The following is a 20,407-nucleotide window of genomic DNA, read 5'->3' as shown; positions in this document are numbered from 1 at the left end:
TTATCAAGTTCAATCAAATATCAATCTCACATTTATGAACATAAAAAATGATATTTTTAATTCCAATATCAGTCTCATTTTGAATTCATCTATTCAAAAATAAAAATGATATATTTAATTCCAATTCTCATTGAATCCCATTTGATTCTCATATAAAAATTTATCTTCTCTGAAATTTAGAGATTTTGGGAATGTTAATAAATCCAAGATTTGACGAGAGTTTCTTAATTTATTGAAGCGGGAGCATTTTGGTACATAGCAAATACATCAAATAAATAAATGGAACCCACCTCCCGCCGCTAAATAGCTCTCTCCGGTGAACTCCCCTTATCTCCGTCTTGTCAGAACGGGAATAATGCGCGGATGGCTCAGTTCAGGCAATCCGGCGGCATTAGTGGGGCGAGAAATGGCGTCGTTTCGGGCCACGTGTCGATCGCCGTTCGACACTCTCATCACCATCAGTTTCGGCGATCGAAGACCTCGCAGGGTTGTAAGATTTCGACTGGATTTGGTGGTCTGATGCTTTTACTTATTCTCTCAATCTCAGCTTTCTTCTATTTCTTATTGCAGAGTAAAGGTGTGTATTTCCTTCATAAAGGTGANTTTTTTTTTTTTTTTTTTTTTTGGGTTGTATGTGATCATGTGTTTGTGTTTGGTTTTGTTGATTTTAACTATCGATTAATTGCCTCAAGTAGCTGAAGAGGGCAGGAAATTGTTGTGATAGGTGATGATTGGACCGGTAGTTTAGTTGAATTGATACCGACATTAATTAAGTTTTCCCCCCCGAACTGTTAGCAGCTTTTAGTGATTTATTCGCTAGATTTGACGTGGAAATAAGGTTTTCTTTTTTGAGTGAAAACACTAACAATATTGCAAAAGGTGTGTGTTGGTGAATTTGAAAGATGGTGGCATTTTGGTTTGAATGGTTTTTTTCCCCTTAACGAGAGGGGTGTTTTGATGCTGGAGCCGTGATTCAGAGGTACTTCTAATGCTTTTGCAATCTGAACCAAATAGTTTCTAAAGCCTTAATGAGACATGTCGTAGATTTGAGAAACCATGCTTGTAGAATTTTTAGCAAGAAGTGTGGGGTTTTAGAAATGTGTTTGGTTGCGCATTGGGATTTATATTAAGTTAACTTGAACTTACATGAAATCATGAGACTATTTTTAATTCTAAACAATTGCCTCAACTTTACAGTCAATAAAATACTAGATTATGGTTGGCTACCTGGTTGGAAGTTTGGTTTTGGTATTTACTTATTCTATTTGTTAGGAGGGGAAATAAATATAAACCAAATCCAGGATGATGAAATGGAAAATGAAATGGATTTTCTCATGAATATCACACAAATTCCAAAATTGGAGGAGCTCAAATTTGGCAATGGATCAGTAGCACATGGACGGGATTCACGATATTGGGACAAGGATTATAGGAGAAGGGATGAAGATTATAGTGAGGAGGAATTGGAGCAAACACAGGATGATTCTGTGAATAATATTCATGCTGAAGTGAAAGACAACGATAAAAAGTCACTTTCAGACAAACCTTCGAAAGTTTTAGATCATCGGGGCAATAGTTTGTACAATGAGGCTGGGCGCAACGAATTAAAAATGTATGAGGTTGAATATGAAGCCTCGCTAAAGAGCATTGGAGAGTCAATGGATGTGAATGACAGTAGCGACCAGCAATTCGGCGATTCTGATGATGCAAAACATAGAGAGTTAGACGCTGATGATGAATATGATGATGGTGTTGACGTACAGGATGATCAAATGGAAGAATATGATAATACTGCACATGATAGCAAGGGCCACTCTGCTGCCAGTAAACCCCATAGCATTAACACTGGAGAGTCTTTTCTTGGTCATCATGCTAGAAATAAAAAGCAAGAAGTAATTGAAAATATTGATTCAGGTTCTGCTGATTTTGTTACTGAAGAATCCCTTTTACACTCTCAGCATCCAAAAGTCAATACAAATCCTGAAAATATCACTTTTCTGGAAGATCATCCGGTCAGAAATTTAGTACCTGAAAGGCACTCAGGTAGCAAGAACAAGCCAAAACGTCGAAAATTTTCAGGTAATTGTTTTATTTCTCACAAAGTTGTAGTTTTACTTGTAAATAAGAAGTTGATTCCTTCTTGTTAGAAGATCATGTTACTTTATCAGTAGAGAAGTCTCTGGTTGTTTTTTCACACTGCTGGAATTGAAGGACGAAGTAATTTCTTTCTCTGTTAAGTTAAAATTGCCCCCTTGGACATTAAGCAAATTTTAGCTACCAGATAGAGTACTCATTCAATGTTATGCGTAGTCTCATAAAATTTTAATTATTGCCACAATATGTACTTGCCTTTTTTCCGTATTAGATGTACTTGCAGTTTTTGAAGACAATAAATATGTAACTTATATAAAAAAAATTGCTTTTGAATCACCCCTTCACGTGTATCTACTCATTGACATCATGTCAACCATTTCCTTACTTTTTCCTGATTGAAATATAGCCATCTAAATTTGATAGTGACTGATTGTTGGTATGCTACTGTACTTTTCCTTTTATCTTTTTCACCATTTCTGTTATTGGTTTGTCTTGAGATGCTGATGCTCAACAATTTCAGGTTCTTGTGAGATGAAACTTTTGGATTCTTCTTCTCTACTTGTTGAGCCTGTACAAAGTCGAAAATTTGCTAGATTTTCCTTGCAATATACAGAAATAGAGGAAAAAATAATTGAAAACAAAAAATGGGAATCTAGATTTGCCGGACATCAGACTCTCATAGAGAGGGAAGAATCATTTATTGCTCATGATCAGAAAATAAACTGTGGCTTCGTGAAAGGACCTAAAGGGTCACCAAGCACAGGATTTGACTTGGCAGAAGATGATGCAAAATACATTAGTAGCTGCCACATCGCTGTAATGTCTTGTGTCTTTGGGAATTCAGATCGCTTGAGATCACCAATGGGCAGGACGGTATTATTCTTTACCCCTTAGTTTACTAGTCTTTAAAACACTGTACATCTTGGATATATGAAAAACATGAACAAGATGAGATCTTTGGCTTAGCAAAAGAAAATGCAATGATACTCATAACTTCGACAAATTGATTGCATTTGAACCCTGTGGCCAATGTTAAAAATGGGAGTGGGCATCCGTGATTTGATGTTGTAAGCTTGAGGGAAAATAGCATATCAATATAATATTTATAAATAGTTTACATTCAGGTTTTGGGAACTGATACAAAAATATGAGATAATGTTCATAACTTGTTCTTCTGCGTGATTTGCTGAACTCATCGGCTTTTAATAAGATCTATTATAAAGTACAAAATTATGTATTGGTATCTGGTTTTCGTTTTCATTGATGCTGACATAGTTTTCCTTTCGATATAGCGGACCTTCTTGAACACTTGTGAAAACACACTGGTGAAATTTTTTATAGATTTTTTTTTCTTAAAACAAAGAAAACGAGGGCATCATTGTGAAAAAACTTTTATGAGTAAAAACTGTGAAGTTGTTAGCAGTACCATGCTTTTCTCAGATAAGAACCACGATTCTAACTGTAGAGATTTAACAATTGAAGTGGAAGATCAACTGTGGTTAAATAAAGCAAACTCGTTATTGATAATGCATGACATAGTAATTGAATGCTAGAGCTATGACATTTGATTTCATTCACTTCCTTTCCAAACTCAGGTCTCTCGCACATCAAGGAAAAATGTGTGCTTTGTCATGTTTATGGATGAGCTGACTCTACAAGCTCTTTCCTCAGAAGGCCAAACCCCAGATATGATAGGCTTTATTGGGCTATGGAGGATTATGGTGGTAAAAAATCTTCCTTACACTGATATGCGGAGAGTTGGCAAGATACCAAAATTTTTGCCACACCGACTTTTTCCTTCAGCCAGGTAAATGATTAGTTGATTATTGTGGTCATTAGATTGCACAAATATTGTTCACACCATTTTCTATTCTTTTTCTATATTAATAATATTCATATTTCAGTCCTTTTAAATGCATTTGGTGTAATTCAAATACACATAAGTTATGACAATATCCTTATTTACTTCAGGATGATAGATCTAACACATGTGTAGAACAAAAATACTAGCATCTCTAAACACTTAAAAGGCTGCTTTCGTATTAACGTAAAGATGTTTCGTTTTCTATTATTTACAGTTTATAAATATACTCAAGATGAAATCAAGGGAGGTTTAGATTCTGGAGTTACAGACTTCATTTCTGAGACCTTTGATTTTTCTTTTTTGTATTTGAATGTTTGTTTTGATCTAATTTTACCACCTCCCTTATAAATATCCATCTGGCTCATATTTAGGTACTCAATTTGGTTGGATAGCAAACTTCGTCTTAAACTCGATCCTTTGGTCATCTTAGAATACTTCCTTTGGAGAAAAGATTATGAGTATGCTATTTCCAATCACTATGACCGTCATTGTTTGTGGGAAGAGGTTGCTCAGGATAAAAAGCTCAACAAGTACAACCATAGTGTAATAGACGAACAGTTTGCTTTCTATCAAGCAGATCAGATGAAAAGGTTCAATGTGTCAGACCCAGACAAGCTCCTACCTAGCAGTATGATTTTGCACCCAATATCTATACATGTTTTTTTTATTTCAACATAATCTTTGGTGCTTTCTTACATGATGCAGTAAATTTTTTGCAGATGTACCCGAGGGATCTTTCATTGTTAGGGCACATACACCAATGTCAAACTTATTTTCTTGCCTTTGGTTTAATGAGGTTGATCGGTTTACTCCTCGTGATCAGCTGAGTTTTGCCTATACATATCACAAGTTGAGAAGGAAGAATCCTGATAAACCATTTTATCTCAATATGTTCAAGGTGCAAACTTTTAATTCACCATGTATATAAGCAAGCTATTCAATGTGTATTTGACAAAATTCAGCGTGTAGCGATACCTTTTATGCCTATTATCTCTGTTTCAGGACTGCGAGAGGCGAAAGATTGCTAAGTTGTACCACCACAGGTCGGAAGAGAAGAGAAATATCCCCCAAATCGAGATGGGGTAGTTTCATGATGCTCTAGCTTTGTCAGATGATTCTTTTGTACCATATATCCGACAACGCGGTAATTTTCCATTTTGTAAGCAATCTGCATTATTCTTGGAATGGTGGATCTGTCACAATATAACATATGTAATTACCAACTTGCTGCGAAGAATGGTAGAACTCGGTGCGCTCCATTTACACAACGCTAGCAAGCAAGATCAGCATCACCGGATTCTCCATTCACGGGAAAGATACTATAACATCTGAGCACAGGTCCTCGGTTAAATCCAATTTCATTTAATTTCTTTGAATGTATAATGCTTAAACGAATGGCCAGATATTTTTGTACCAATGTATTATTTATAACATAAATTTTTTGTCAATTTTTTATTCTTGACCTGTTGTCGAAATTAAGCAAAAAAATGTTAAATCTGTGCTTGAATACATGAAGTAAAGTAATATCTCTCACCAATAATTCGATGAAAAAGAATGTTCATCGACCAATCATAATTCATAAATAATGAATTGTAAAGATGAACTAACTCCACTTAGTGCATTACATCTTAAAAATATATTTAATTAAAGATGTATGAGTACTGGGAGTACTTAGTGCTGATGAGTCTGTCATTTTTGTGATTTCTAAACTACTTCCATTTTTATTCTTTTTGTTTTTTTTTTTCCTGTTTTTCAAAATATTTTTCTCTAATAATTATATAACATGGAATCTGAATAATTCTATGATTTTTAAGATTATTTTTTTTTTGTTTTTTCTAGAAACATGTAAGAGTTGACCTTGTGATATGAACGACACGTATAATACTTGCACAATATTAATTAAATAAATTATGAATCTTTAAGTTAAATATTAGATATGAAAATACTTGTGTAATATTAATTAAATAAATTATACGGCTCCAAGATTAGCGGGATGAAATGAAAGATTAATCTATCAACATCACTCGCGTAAATAAACATAATTTTACTTCAAAATAAAAACATAATTTCAAAAATATTTACCATCCTTGTTGATCGAAGAACGACGAGAATTATGGATCGCAAAGACCCTTTGGACGATTTTGATGAGAAGAAGAATGCTTGATTTCAAATCCTCCCAGAGCATATCCATTTTCTCCTCAGTGAAAGTGTTCTCTTTCCGATCAACACCGCTGGCTTTGAATTCTTGTATTAGAGACATGTTGGATTTTATTGATCTTCTTGAGAGAAATTTGTAAATCAAATATATTTGAGCAGGTTATTTTCTTAAATAAATAGTTGTCCAAAATTTAAAAACAAAATACCCCCTTCAAAATGTAGCTCGGAGTTTTGGCGGGAGGCCGATGAAGTGTGGCTGTGAATTGGTGGTAGCGGCGGCGGGGAAAGTGAAGTCATCTTCCGGGGAGGCCATTGAGGTTTATAATAAATTTGTGGAGATTTGAACTGTCCACTTGTTGATTATAAGTTTGTACAAGTTTAGTTCAACGGTTAATATATATTGTTATTTATATTTGTGATTAGTGGACTTAATTAAATTTCACCATCCAAGTCCATACATATATATATACATATATATATGATATTATGTAATAATTAATTACAATGTTTTTAAATACCAAAAAAACTGGAACAGAGAAGACTAACTGGTCAAGATTTTCAATGAAAGTGGTGAAATAGTGCTAACTCTAATTCCTTTACTAACCATTTACTTTGCATCATATACATTATTAACCTGCATAATTGTTAATTATAATTGTGATGATTAACCTGCTTAATTGTGTTTTAATTCTATAACTTTGTTTTTTATTTGATATCAGTCATTTAGCTGGAATATTGATATGACACGGAAAAATAGTGGTATCGCATCAAAAAATTGATAATGTGTTTGATATTATCAAGTTTGTCCACGAAATAGGAAAAAACCAATAAAAAACATTTTTTTCCAGATATATTATTTCGCTTGAATATGTATTAGATATTATCCTTTTTTCATTATTATAATGTTGTTAAAATAATGCTGGAAAATATATATTTTTTTAAATAATGGTGGAAAATATGTCTATCAACACTTTTTTCTTGAAGTTCTTAGAGAAAAATTCTCACAAAAATTTATTCATTCATGTTTTATACTATCTGGAAAGGAACAATATTATCTTCAAGCCAAACTAAACCTTGATTCCGATCCCTACACCAACTCTAAACGATCGACCAGGCTATTTTCTTGCATTCGAATTAGCCGTTTGCAGATGTTCCCTGGTTGCTTTTTCGCATTTCCCAATCTCAGTCGCAATGGCAAGAGTGTTGCTCGTATACTCGGTCGAATTCTTCAGTTTTACGGCAGCAATATTTCTCACCTCCTTGGACAAATCCTCAAACCCATCCTCACATGTCTGAAGATCAGTTGCGGCTGCGCTTAGCCAACTTCTTATGTTTTCATAACTGATCTTCTCCAAAGAGGAACCATCGTTCGAGGACGAAGATTTGTTAACGTTGTCCATGGCAAGAGAAAGAAGTTCCCTACAAATCCCCATTGCAGAAAGGGCTGGTTCCTTGTCTTTACTTTTCCTGACTACGAGTTTTTGAAGCGTTCCGTTCTCGGAAAAATCGCGGGTCGTTCTTGAAACTTCAGCCATGGTTACTTGAACAGATTTCATGTAGATTATCTCAGGCTGAGTGGTTACGTTTGGAGCAAGATTCATGACAAGGGAGTTGTAACAAGAATTGGGAAACATAGTCAAAGTGCATATTTCCTCAACCGAATTGATCTTACTGCATTCGGCACTTTCATCTTCAGTCGCCGTCACGCAGAAAAGCATTGTAATAAGGAGGAGAAATGCAAGGTTTCCGTTGTAATATGCCATTGCTGCTGCAGAGGTTGTCTTTCTTTGGTTTATATAAGATCCAGAAAACACTGGGGAGTAGTTTTACTTTTTACATGGGATTACATTGTAATTAATACTCTTTTTGTAATTTAGCCCATCAGATTATGTATATCTCAAAGTTGGTTGTTCCATTAATTGCAAAATAAATATGGTGAAATTGGCGTTTGGACATGGTGCCGTGTACGATATTACTGTTCGATTAAGTAGACCTCATGTGAAGTTCACATGATCCAACGATTCTACGATACATAACACCGTGCTGTGTATTTTAAAAGATCCAAATCAGATCAGCCCAATACTATTCTTTATAGTTGAATCCTAGACTAATATCATTATATATCTATGGTGCATGCATGATGCTCATAGATCCTATATAAACTTAACTCTGGTCTTTACCATCATTCTCTCATTAGTTAAAGATTACCATAAAATATTAAAATCCTATTGGAAATTTGTGATTATATATTTATAATTGTCGCACATCTTATAGTTTTCTTGGAAAAGTTGTAAATTTGATCATTCATGCTGTCAAACACAACTTGTCATCAATGTAACGTTAATATAATACTAACATGTCAAATATCACGCAAGAACATCCTATCAAAAAACACCAAAATTACATCAACCAAAAAAGAAATGTACAAGACTAAAAGTCAATTTTGATCGTTATCAAAATTGAAAATAGCCCAACATAAAAAGAGGAAAAAAAAAAACAATTTTCCCTTATTTTCCTTTTCCCAAGTTCTCAAAGTCCAGTAAAATTTTTGCATATCATTATCTATTTATAAAATATATAAAACAAATTACTTTAAAGTTTAATTAATAAATAAAAGAAAAAACTTGTGTGAGACGGTCTCACTGGTCGTATTTTGTGAGACTGATATCTGATTTGGGTCATACATAAAAAAGTATTATTTTTTATGCTAAGAGTATTACTTTTTATTGTGAATATTGGTAGGATTGACAGGTATCACAGATAAAGATTCGTGAGACCGTCTCACAAGAGACATATTCATAAATAAAATATGCATAATCTAAATTCTAATATAACATTCAACCACAAAAGACAATCTTTGTTTGGATTCTTCTGAAGTTTGTTAAATGTGACTTAATTGATCTATTCTAACCGAAAATAAAGAATAGGCAACAAATTGTAAGATTTAACAGTAATTAGGCCCATAAAATTAAATGGTGCAAGTAGGTAAGAGTAATTTTGCCGTGCTCTTCGTGCCCAAATAATGGCCAATTGGATTGAATAATATTTAATGGCAATTTAAGATAATAGGCCAACTCTTTGTGATAGGATAGGACTCTACTTCATCAACATTCTTCTATGTTTGACTAATTACAAGTATTGTTTCTACAAGCATGGTTTTTAAACACGTTGAGCTAGTAGTAGACAAGGTATTTTGCTTTCTCTTTGGGTCTATAGTTTGAATATTTGCTTGTCAAATTAGGCATTTTTAACGGATTGAATCAATCCGAACAGATCCGAATTCGGTCATGTTCAATCCACAACTGATATAATTGGTATCTAGTTGAATCGAATTCAACATCAATAGTTAATCGGGTTGAGTTGCTTCAAAATTGATACAAAACCATTTTAATATTGTACCAGAACTAGTTTAGGACCAGTTTCATATAGCTATATTAGATAACATGTATACTACACATTTATGTGTATATTTATAATTCATAAATAAATTAATAATTGCCATGATACCAAATCTAATTTCCTTATATAATAATGAGTTGTTTTTTTTAAAAAAAAATATTCCAATTTGGGCTGGTCAAATCCAATTTCAATCTAGTTAACTTAATTCAGTTTCAGTTTTGGGTTGAGTTATTCTCTCAATTCGGTATCATACAAGATTGATTCAGTTTTATCTGCTCGTTATCCGATCAGAAACATGCCTACATCAACAACGAAAATTAAGGGATGATTATGCTTTATATTTGTGTAGTAAAAGATCACGTCTTGTTTGCTAAGTTGATGCCAAAATTCTTACAAGTTATATTATGCATGAATAAATAAATATATGTATAGACTATATTAGAACGATTAATTTTGGGATTTTTAAGTGTGGAAGGGATACCAGTTACTTTTTTGTAAAAAATTATGACCAAATTTTATAATGTTAAAATCATTCGTGTTTAAATTATTTATCTAGTAAATTTTCATAATACCTTCCTGTATTATTTTATAAAATTCAACATATATATTTGTTTAAATTTAATTTTGCAAATTTCTAGTTATAGTACTAATGAGTAATGATCAACACAAATATTGAGTTTCAAAATAAAAATTATATTTTTTGAAAAATATAATGAATTATGTACATATACGTGTGATTGATAGCTCATATTTGATTATGATATACTTTTATTACAATTATTCTTTAGATAAAACAAAAAGTTGTCGTTTAAAAAAATTATATGTCGTCATTTCACTTAAAGAGGAATACAAAAAAGGAAAAGAAAATACGTGGGTGACAATTCATCTTATTGTCATTTAATTTTAAGATAATAATAATAATAATAATAATAATAATATGTCTCTCGTCTTCATATTTATATCAATGAGACATATCGATCCAAAAAGATAATAAAATAATGACAAGTTGAATGAGTCATATTTCATATATCACTTATTTGTTTTTACTTTTTCCATTCTTTTTTTTTTATACACTCCACTTTTTCCATTCTACAAAATTGTGTTGATTTTATTCTTCTTTTCATTCTATTATTATTACAAACCATTTCCAAAATTATCAAGAATAATATAAAATCTTATTATTATTATTGATATTACACATGAATACATCGATCTGGATCCAAAAATCATAAAAATTTTGCATATTAAAATCAAATTTCTTTACTTTAGGAGAGACCGTCATTTTCGTCAAAGTTAGATCAGCTCTCTAAAAAAAACACATTGTTATGCAATAAACAAGTTATTTGCATTCACATTTCTTATTTTTTTTTTTATATATATGACATTTATTTCTATTACATTGATATGTTATAATTTTTATATTTGATAAAAAAGATGAATATCAAATATATCGTCCAGGAAATAAATGTAAATTATCACCGTTGATTTTCTATAAAAAAAAATAAAAAAATAAATTATTATGCAGTAAGAATATTTGTCAAGTCTTGGGGACGACGTTGACTGATGACGAGTGAATTGATGAATTATGTAGTCTGAAAAGTAGAATTTTGTGCGTGTTTTCTGCTTCGTCAGTCAACAAAGAAATAAGATCCACACCACTATTTTGTTCCATAGTCCAGTCAACTCCACTCCCGAAACCCAAGTTTCCACACAATCTCCTCCCCATTTTCTATGCCTCTGGGCTTGTATGTGTTCAACCTCATGAATCAAACTATATCAATCAAATTTTTCTACATATACATATACTGAATACACTTGTTCTATTTTATTTCATGTTATTGATGGATAAAATTGAATAAAGCTCAAGTTTTTTCTGTTTCTTTGTCTCGTTTTAGTGAGTGATCAGAAAGCATATAAAGAGAGAAAAGATAGGCAGAAAATGGGTAGGTGTGTATATTATGCTGCGGTTACACTGTTTGTCTTCTTTCTTTACCTTCGGTTGGTGTTGTCCTCGCAGTTGTCTGCTGATCAGGCCAATACCATGAATCAGGTTTATGAAATCTTTCAGAACAGTACTGGTTCTTCTTTTGTGTGGAAAGATGTTGGAAAAGATTCTAGCCCTTGCTCATGGAGGGGTGTTTCTTGTAGTTATGATAATTCTTGCATTGTTGGACTAGCTTTTCAGTATTTTTCCATTACCACCTCTGAATTCCTGTCACTTCTGTGCAAGATTGATACTTTAGAGTCACTTGATGTGTCTAACAATCAACTGAGCTCAATCCCAGATGGGTTTTTCACTCTTTGTGGAGGTATCAGGGGGTTGAAATTGCTGGACTTTAGTGGGAACAAGTTGGTAGGAAATTTGCCTGCTTTCAATGGTTTTAAAATGGTGGAGTCGCTTGATTGTTCTTACAATATGTTCAATGGGGAGATTGGTTTGCAGCTGGTGGAGATGGATTCACTCTGGAGTCTGAATCTTAGCCGCAATATGTTTGAAGGGAGTGTTCCTACAAGCTTGGGGAAGCTGAACGTATTAGAGGAGCTTCAGCTTTCTTTCAACAATTTTTCTGGTGAAATCCCTGCACAACTCTCAAAATACAGCAACCTGAAACTGATTGATCTTCGTAACAATAAACTCTCTGGCTCAATTCCTGAGAAATTGGGAGGACTCACCAAATTGGAAATCTTAATACTATCTCTCAACAGTTTGAGTGGTCGGATTCCCACTTCACTATCCAATGTCACCACACTACAAAGATTTGCTGCTAATCAGAACAACTTTAATGGGACTATCCCATCTGGGATAACTTTGTATCTAAAAAATTTAGACCTTAGTTATAACAGTTTGACAGGTACGATCACATCTGATATCTTATCAGGCCCGAATTTGGAGTCTCTTGATTTGTCATACAATTTATTGGAAGGATTGATTCCTGGAAATATATCCATAAACTTGGTTAGGTTAAGATTAGGAAGCAATTCCCTCAAAGGAATGATTCCAGTTGGGTCACTGGGAAATCTTCTGGAACTAACTTATCTGGAGCTGGATAACAACAGGTTGGATGGAACGATACCTAATGAATTGGCTACGTGCAGAAAGTTGCAATTGTTGAATTTAGCCCAGAATCAATTAGCTGGTTCGCTGCCTCCAGCACTGGGCAATTTAACAGATCTTCGGGCTTTATATCTTCAGTTCAACTATTTTTTTGGTGAAATCCCAGCACAGTTAACCCAGTTGAATAAATTGCAATGGCTAAATCTTAGTTGGAACTCACTGAATGGCGTAATACCATCATCGATTTCAAGATTGAATGATCTTGAACAGTTGGACTTACAAGGTAATAATCTAAGTGGTTCAATACCGGACTCCATTGGAAGCTTACATTCCCTGATAGAACTCCAACTGGGAAAAAATCAACTTAGTGGCCTCATTCCAATGATGCCACCAGGGTTACAAATTGCCTTGAACCTCAGCTACAATCACTTTGAAGGACCCATCCCAAGGACTGTAGCATTGAGTGGATTAGAAGTTTTGGATCTCTCCCATAATAGATTTTCAGGCAAGATACCAGACTTTCTTGCTGGAATGGTCAGCTTAACACTGCTGGTACTCTCGGACAACCAACTCTCTGGAGTTGTCCCAAAGTTTAGACCATTTGTTGTTCTTGAAATGGATAGAAATTATGGGTTGATTGAAAATGCAACAAATCCTTTCCCTCCATCCCCGAGTAAGAGAAAATCATTTTCTTCACAAATTGTCATTTCCGCTTCTGCTGCTGCCACGGCAGTTGGTTTATTGATTCTGACAGCTCTATTCATTTCAAGAAGATATTATGGGATCAGTGATGAATACGAGCACTCAGAAGAAGAAATTTCTCCTTCACAAGTTATTCATGGAAATTTTTTGACTCCGAGCAACATTCACCGCTCACATATTGATTTCAGGAAAGCCATGGAAGATGTGACCGACCCCTCTAATGTCATCTTGAAGACAAGATTCTGTACTTACTACAAAGTTGTCATGCCATCAAGCAACAGCTATTTTGTCAAGAAGCTTAACTGGAGTGACAAGATACTCCAATTGGGTAGCCACCACAGATTTGGGGAGGAACTAAAAGTTCTTGGGACACTGTATAATTCTAATGTCATGATCCCTCTTGCATATGTCTTGACAGGTGATGGTGCTTATCTCTTTTATGACTTTACCCCAAAGGGTACTCTCTCAGACGTTCTTCACAATGGCGTGGGCACTACTTTGGGTTGGGTGAACCGTTACAGCATTGCAATTGCGGTAGCTCAGGGTTTGACCTTTCTCCATGGATGCAGCTCCGGTCCAATTCTTCTCCTTGATCTTTCCTGCAAAAGCATTCATATGAATTCCCTAAACGAACCCCAAATTGGAGACATTGAGCTCTGCAAGGTGATTGATCCTTCAAAGAATACAAGCAGTCTTTCTGCCATCGCTGGTTCTGTCGGTTATATCCCTCCAGGTATTGCGTTTCAACAACATACATTGAAAACACTCGAACTAACCAAGATATGATTTATATAATCTTCTTTCCCACAACTCTTCAGTGTCACTGCGGCCTGCACGATTATGTCCAATATAAATTACATGCATGAAATTTTTTTTCTATCACGCTCAACTGCCAATAATGTGGCAAAACAATGGATTCACGTCTTTCTTCCTTGGATTTCAGAGTATGCTTACACGATGAGAGTCACGGAAGCTGGAAATGTTTACAGCTACGGTGTTGTTCTTCTAGAACTGCTCACAGGTAAGCCAGCTGTTAGTGGAGGTACTGAACTTGCTAAGTGGGTTTTATGCAACTCAGTTCAGCAAGATAATTGGGACAAAATTCTTGATATTAAAATAAGGGAGACATCACCTGATTCTAGAAACGAGATGCTTGCAGTTCTAAAGGTGGCTTTATCTTGTATTAGTATCTCACCAGGGGTGAGGCCAAAGATGAGAACCGTGCTGCGGATGCTACTAAATGCAAGGTAACATGCATGAGATGGAGAAACAGCTGCATAATGTGAAAGCAAATCAGTTTTACCACCTTATCTGCTATAGTCTGGATTGGACTTTAGCATCTGTCTTCATTCTTGTGTGTAAAATTGTGAGAGTTTTTTATTTAGTTTGTGTCTGGTACTGTTAGTTTTGAGTCTATACGGAAAAGGTTTCAAATAAGTGTTTACACATGATTTTCAAGGCGACGTTGCTTGGATAAAACACCATATGCTTTCTTGATGTGTTTTCAGCTCCATTAATATGCATTCGATTACACTATCATAAAGATTTATAGTAGCTGCATAACAATCAGAATGATATCTGATGCGAAACATTGCGAAAACTTCATAACCTCAAGATCAAAATAGTCTATGTACCCGGTTAACAACGAAATCTAGTGAAGTATCTATAAAAAATGAAAAACAATTAAAGTTGAAAAAACAAACTGAAGCATATGCCACCACAAATGGCTGGATCAAAATCTCTTTTCTGCATTTTGGGGATCATAATTGCTCGGTTGACAAGGACATTGGATTCCTTGATTCTTGCGTGGAAAGCACTTCGATGAGACATGCTAAGACAATACATAATCTCGGATCTTTGATTATGAGTTTGATTTAAAGGGTCAGATCTTTGGGATCTTCAATAATCTTAGCTAATGTTTGCAAGAAAGCTGCCAAATCAGCACCATATATGACCCGATGATCTGCAGTAACGTTCACCTGGAAGAATTGGGCAGAGCACAAGAACTCAAGCAGGTGACAAGTTTCATTAAATAAATGCAGACATAAAAGTTGACCAGACGAGTTGTAGAAACACATGAACCCACCTGCATCTGATTTTTCAGGCCGATCCTACCATCCTTGGTACCAACCAGAGTGGCTTTAGAAGCTCCAACAGCCATAATTGCACCCTGTAGAAATGCCAAATATGGTTCAAAATGATCAAATGACCTGCAAATTTCATATTATCAATCAATTCATAGCAATTGTGCCTTTGCTATAGCTTCCAACTTACAGTTCCTGGGGGCAAGATGGCATCAAAGTAATCCACGCCAAACATTCCAAGGTTAGATAGAGTGAAAGTTCCTGTAACGTATCAAACAATCATGAACCAAAAGCCAATATCATGAAGGAGCCGTCAATATTCACAGTAAGTTCACACTTCCCATTAACACTTGAAGACAATTATCTATGTCCATAAATGGACAATGAATGAAGTTTCACAATCTAATTGTAGCTATCAAACTAAATTTCTTGAACAGATGGACTTTATCATTGGCTAAAGGGAGCTTTATCAGACGGTCAATTCAAAAAGATGGCTACACACAGAACTATATCATTTCTAAGGGGTGGTGGATAAAAGTCAGCTAAAGCTCCCAATCACTAACAGTTCAGGGTTAGACACTTGTTGATTTTATGACCTGACAAATTCAAAAACAACCAAGATGACTTTAAACCACTGTGAGTCATATTAAGGGAAAAGAAGACTTTTTATACAGTCGTTTAGCAGGCTAGCAGCAATTTGTGTAACATAGTGAACTTACCTGTACTATATTCATTAGGTTGGAGCTGCTTTGCTCTTGCTTTATCAACTAAGTCCTTCCACTTTCTTGACAGTGAATAAAGGTCGATCTAAGAAAAAAATACAATGAGAAATCGAAGTTAATCAAGTAATTAATAGAGAGGGGCAACAAACAGCAGAGTCTCACATGAAAAGAATGACGAAGAAGTGGAGTATGGTTACCTTATCAGCATCTTGAAGCACTGGTGTAATCAAACCACCATCTATGGCCACTGCAACCGCAATGTTGATGTGACTGTTATATGTAAAGCTTTTACCATCTCTACAACTGGAATTCACAACAGGATGTTTGACCAGCGCAAGAGCAGTGGCCTTGGCTAGTAATGCTGTCATCGTCACTCCTTTGGACTTTACCTGAAAAATATTGGGGGGAAAAAAAAGCTTGCTAAACAAAAACATAAGCCGAAATAAAAAAAGGAAAGGCCTCGTTGATATAAAGTCTTAGGGCGTGTTTAGTTTTGCTATGGGGTGTTTCCGGAAGAGTATTGAGGAAATATTTAGTAGACACAGTTTTGGGAAAATATATATGCCCGTGATTTTGTTATGAAGAAATAAAATTGTTCCATAAAATCATGTCATAAAGTTTTTAATAAAGTTACTTAAATTTTAAATTAGAACATTTTGGATTAAAATATTATATAATATTAGAGTATTTTTTAGGAAATTACTGAGAAGTACAGTTAAAAATAATAAGTAAGATAGAATATGAGAAGAGGAGAGAATTTTTGTGTTGGGGAAAGAAAAACAGAATGAATGGTAGTGTTTTTGTTTTTTGTGAATAAAAAGTTATTTCTGGGAAGTGAAAACAAACAAGGGCTTGGTAACTAACTAGAACTATCAGATCAAATCTATGATATGAGCATGAATACTGCTGGATAATAAGATAAGCCTCCCCTGATTCATCCATTTTATTAACAACAGTCAGAATTTTTTATGTTCGTTAGCACTTATCCACATGGAACTCACAAATGATTTTTTTTTTCTCAAATTAAGCTAGTATTTTTAAATTCTCCTGTGAATCACTTGCATCATCACGATGCACTAATTCATATTCAATTTAACCATATGGATTGCTTGGCATATACAATTTAACCTCTCAAACAAGAAAGAAAAAATATATAATTCTACAGTCACATCACGTTACCTTCTTGTACAAAGCATCAAGCGCATCAGTTGTGATAGTATAGCCCACTCTGAAGGTCGGCACTGCCAAGCTCTCCACCATGTTCCTGCTCACCGCCCCTTGCATTGTGGTGAAAGGCACCACTGACCCCAACTCAACACCCTTCGGCTTAGCCATGTCGGTAGGCACCTCTGTAGCACTACTGCCGCTCACTTTTGCAGCAGCCACCGCAGCCTCAACGTCCTTTGCCACAACCCTACCGTTTGGCCCACTCCCAATAACACCCCTCAAATCCACCCCAAAATCCTTAGCCAATTTCTTGGCATATGGTGACGCCACCAATCTCTTCCCCCCTTCAGACGCTGGATGCACGGTCGATGCCAATGCACCTGAATTGACTGCAGCATTGGTAACGCTGGCAAATATAGATGCTGAAGTGGTCGTCTGCGGGCTCGGTATTTCGTCCACAACCTTCGGAGACTCTGTTTCAGCAGGAGCGGAGGAAGAAGATTTCTGCGATTGGGCGAGTGCAATTTCTTCCTCAGATTCGGCAAGCAAAGCAATAGTGGATCCCACAGCAGCGGAAAGGCCTTCGTCGACGATAATTGCAGCGAGATACCCATCATAAAACGACTCCACATCCATATCCGCTTTATCCGACTCGACCACTACAACAGACTCTCCTTTGGCCAACTTCTCGCCCTCCGATTTGACCCAGCTGACGATTTTCCCCTCAGTCATGGTGGAGCTGAGCGCCGGCATGAATATCTCGCGGATCTTGGATTGAATTGGGAGAGTGGTCCGTGTGAGGTTGGCATCTCCTCCGCTGCGGTACGGGGGAGCTGTGGGTATGAAGGAAGTGTGAAGGAGGTGAGAATAAGACATTGTCGATTTGGAGAAACTGATGATGTACAACTGTTCGATGAAATGCAAATGGAATTATAGGAAGAAAGAGTGGCGATTTCTCGAATGCATCGAATCAAAAGGAGACGGGGACGGAGGTTTCAAGACCTCAACTAACTTTACCGGTATTCTCAATACTCCACCATCAGACCGGACTCTTATGTAATTAATTAATTAATAATCATAGATGTACGTCCGGCTCAATTTGAATGATTTATTATTTATTTCTTATAGGAAGAAAGAGTGGCGANTTTTTTTTTTTTTTTTTTTTTTTTTTTCTATTTTTTTCATTGTTGATTATCATGCGTGGATTTTCGGTTTCGACCTAACCATAAAAGTTTGTTTCCTTCTCTTTTCCCTTATTTTGTTTATTTCTCTATGTGCCGCGTTACGATCCATTGTAAATGGGAGTTCGTGAGCTAGCATGTTATTTAAATTCAATGAGAAGTTCATTTATATGAGTATGGTCATCTATGCAATTTATAATATCGCATGCATTACAATTTACGATTATTTAATTATACCAAAAAATGGATCCAAATAAAAGTTTTGATTTCACGTCTACTTCAAGAAACTTATTTTGTGTGTCTGCTAATTCGTTTCTGCAGGTCAAGGGTCCATTGTGAGTTATTATATTATTATTATGATTATTTTTTTTTTTATAATTTCTTCTTATTTGTCTTTTTGTTGTAGAACATTTATGCTCTTTTGAGGAAAAATTAGTTAGTTTTTAAGTGTCTGATTTACGGTTTTCATGTAGTTTTTCTGGTTTCAGTTGTTTACAACCAACATTTGTTAGCCCCTCTGTCTTCTCTCGTTTTTGCAGTGCAAAGAAATTCGAATTTGAGTTGGCCTCATTTTGTTGTGATTCTCGTAAAATTAAATTGGTCGATTTCGTTTTCCCATCTGGTTTGATGACTTTGTTCACAGATTGCGAATCTCTAAAGAAGATAGAGTTTCGTCGTAGAATTCGATTAAACAATAGTCTTTTTTCTTTTACATCTTTTGGTGCTAGGCTTGATAAAAATCTTGTATCCTCTCATGAGAGATTTTTCATACTTTTTCACCAATAGTATCTAGAGATCAATGTCCAGCTCATTTCCAACTTTATTTTTGGGATAATACCAATGAATTGTGTATTAGGATATACGTCATAAATGATATTTATGTCGATGAGAAAATTATGTCAGAATTAATGGATATATTGAAAAATAATTCATGCACATAATTGTTATGTAGTATTAAACAATATTCGTCCGTCAATGACACCAAATTACATATTTGTAAGAATGATGGTTCGGATCAAACCTCCTATAACACTCCATCGGTTGTTCAAGTCATAGCTATTTGGGTTGAAGAGAATAATCCTAACATTTCTTATGACATAGATATTATTATACATGATTGTGATGGTCGTAATTACAAGATAAAACATTATTTTGGCTATTATGATCTATTACAGTATCCAATATTGTTTCTCCCGAATTGCCATAATGGATGGCATCAACGTATTCCGAAGTTCAAGAATGGATAAGATATTAGTAAGTCGAATGTGGATGTCTTAGTTCCGACAAATTTCTCCTATGTTGATAATGTACCGACCGAAATACAAGTAAAATATCTTTGACTGAACTATGGATAGAGAAAATGATAAAAGTGTCTGACCAACTAAGCCTACAAGTAAAATATCTACAGTGAGCCCATTCTCCTTAAATTAACCGATGTTGCAACCGTAAATCTTATTCTATCGTGCTCTTCCTACGAAATCCTTCTCCTCCCAAGACAAATTTATTCACTGACCTCAACCTGAGACATCAAGTAAAGCACAACGTAAGAGCAAAATTAAATGCATCTGAAGAAAGACAGTCTTTGAATTAAATGGGCGAATCACATACATAACTCATTCGGTAATGTGTGGCATTGGAGGTAGCATAGAGAAGAATCACCGCTAATAAAACAAATTATTAGTATCCGAGATGTATTGATTCGTGATCTTGGCTTTATTGATGCGGCTATTTATTGCTTAGATAGTTGGTTTAATGGCACAGTAGGTCTTAAGCATGCGTATGATTTCTTTGTTCACAAAGAGGGAAGATGGCCATGGAAACCTCTCATATCAAAGTCCTTCATACTATCTAAGCACCGGTTTGCGCTTTGGCTCTTTGCACACGCTAATTTTTTTACTCGGGATATACTTGAGTTTGTTCTGGATAATTCATATGTTCTGTGTAGTGCTGCACAGGAGTCCAACGACCACATTTACTTCAGG

General features: G+C 35.1%; 4 protein-coding genes across 7 annotated transcripts; 2 read left to right on the top strand and 2 right to left on the bottom strand.

Moving 5' to 3' along the window:
- The first annotated feature begins 113 nt into the window (after window positions 1-113).
- LOC140961851 (uncharacterized) lies at window positions 114-5,406 on the top strand. 4 transcript variants are annotated; one of them, XR_012172400.1, is made up of 8 exons: window positions 114-598; window positions 1,273-2,079; window positions 2,615-2,967; window positions 3,690-3,901; window positions 4,330-4,586; window positions 4,678-4,856; window positions 4,961-5,102; window positions 5,194-5,406. XR_012172400.1 is itself a non-coding variant. In XM_073420597.1 (7 exons), exons 1-7 carry the CDS (start codon window positions 364-366, stop codon window positions 5,042-5,044), a joined length of 2,043 nt encoding a protein of 680 aa, XP_073276698.1. In that variant the 5' UTR covers window positions 114-363; the 3' UTR covers window positions 5,045-5,406. The 4 variants fall into 4 exon arrangements, 3 of the variants coding, with proteins under 3 accessions (XP_073276698.1, XP_073276696.1, XP_073276697.1); XM_073420597.1 differs by having other exon boundaries at window positions 114-514; window positions 4,961-5,406; XM_073420595.1 differs by having other exon boundaries at window positions 4,961-5,406.
- Window positions 5,407-7,230: 1,824 nt separating this feature from the next.
- Window positions 7,231-7,878, bottom strand: LOC140961088 (putative pectinesterase/pectinesterase inhibitor 24). Its single transcript, XM_073419397.1, has one exon. The coding sequence runs from the start codon at window positions 7,876-7,878 to the stop codon at window positions 7,231-7,233; it is 648 nt and encodes a 215-aa protein (XP_073275498.1).
- A 3,265-nt stretch (window positions 7,879-11,143) lies between these two features.
- On the top strand, window positions 11,144-14,559 carry LOC140961942 (uncharacterized). Its single transcript, XM_073420737.1, has 3 exons — window positions 11,144-11,259; window positions 11,410-14,004; window positions 14,215-14,559. The coding sequence occupies exons 2-3, from the start codon at window positions 11,454-11,456 to the stop codon at window positions 14,520-14,522; spliced, it is 2,859 nt and encodes a 952-aa protein (XP_073276838.1). The 5' UTR covers window positions 11,144-11,259; window positions 11,410-11,453; the 3' UTR covers window positions 14,523-14,559.
- A 291-nt stretch (window positions 14,560-14,850) lies between these two features.
- Window positions 14,851-18,283, bottom strand: LOC140961943 (dihydrolipoyllysine-residue acetyltransferase component 5 of pyruvate dehydrogenase complex, chloroplastic-like). The gene is made up of 6 exons (XM_073420738.1): window positions 17,257-18,283; window positions 16,275-16,466; window positions 16,075-16,162; window positions 15,546-15,616; window positions 15,358-15,441; window positions 14,851-15,250 (listed from the first exon to the last, which is right to left on the bottom strand). Exons 1-6 carry the CDS (start codon window positions 18,118-18,120, stop codon window positions 15,146-15,148), a joined length of 1,404 nt encoding a protein of 467 aa, XP_073276839.1. The 5' UTR covers window positions 18,121-18,283; the 3' UTR covers window positions 14,851-15,145.
- Window positions 18,284-20,407: the final 2,124 nt, after the last annotated feature.

Source organism: Primulina huaijiensis, chromosome 16, assembly GCF_012295235.1.
Source record: "Primulina huaijiensis isolate GDHJ02 chromosome 16, ASM1229523v2, whole genome shotgun sequence".
Taxonomy (NCBI): Eukaryota; Viridiplantae; Streptophyta; class Magnoliopsida; order Lamiales; family Gesneriaceae; genus Primulina; species Primulina huaijiensis.
Note: the sequence above shows the minus strand (reverse complement) of the source record. Positions and strands in the feature narration are given on the sequence as shown.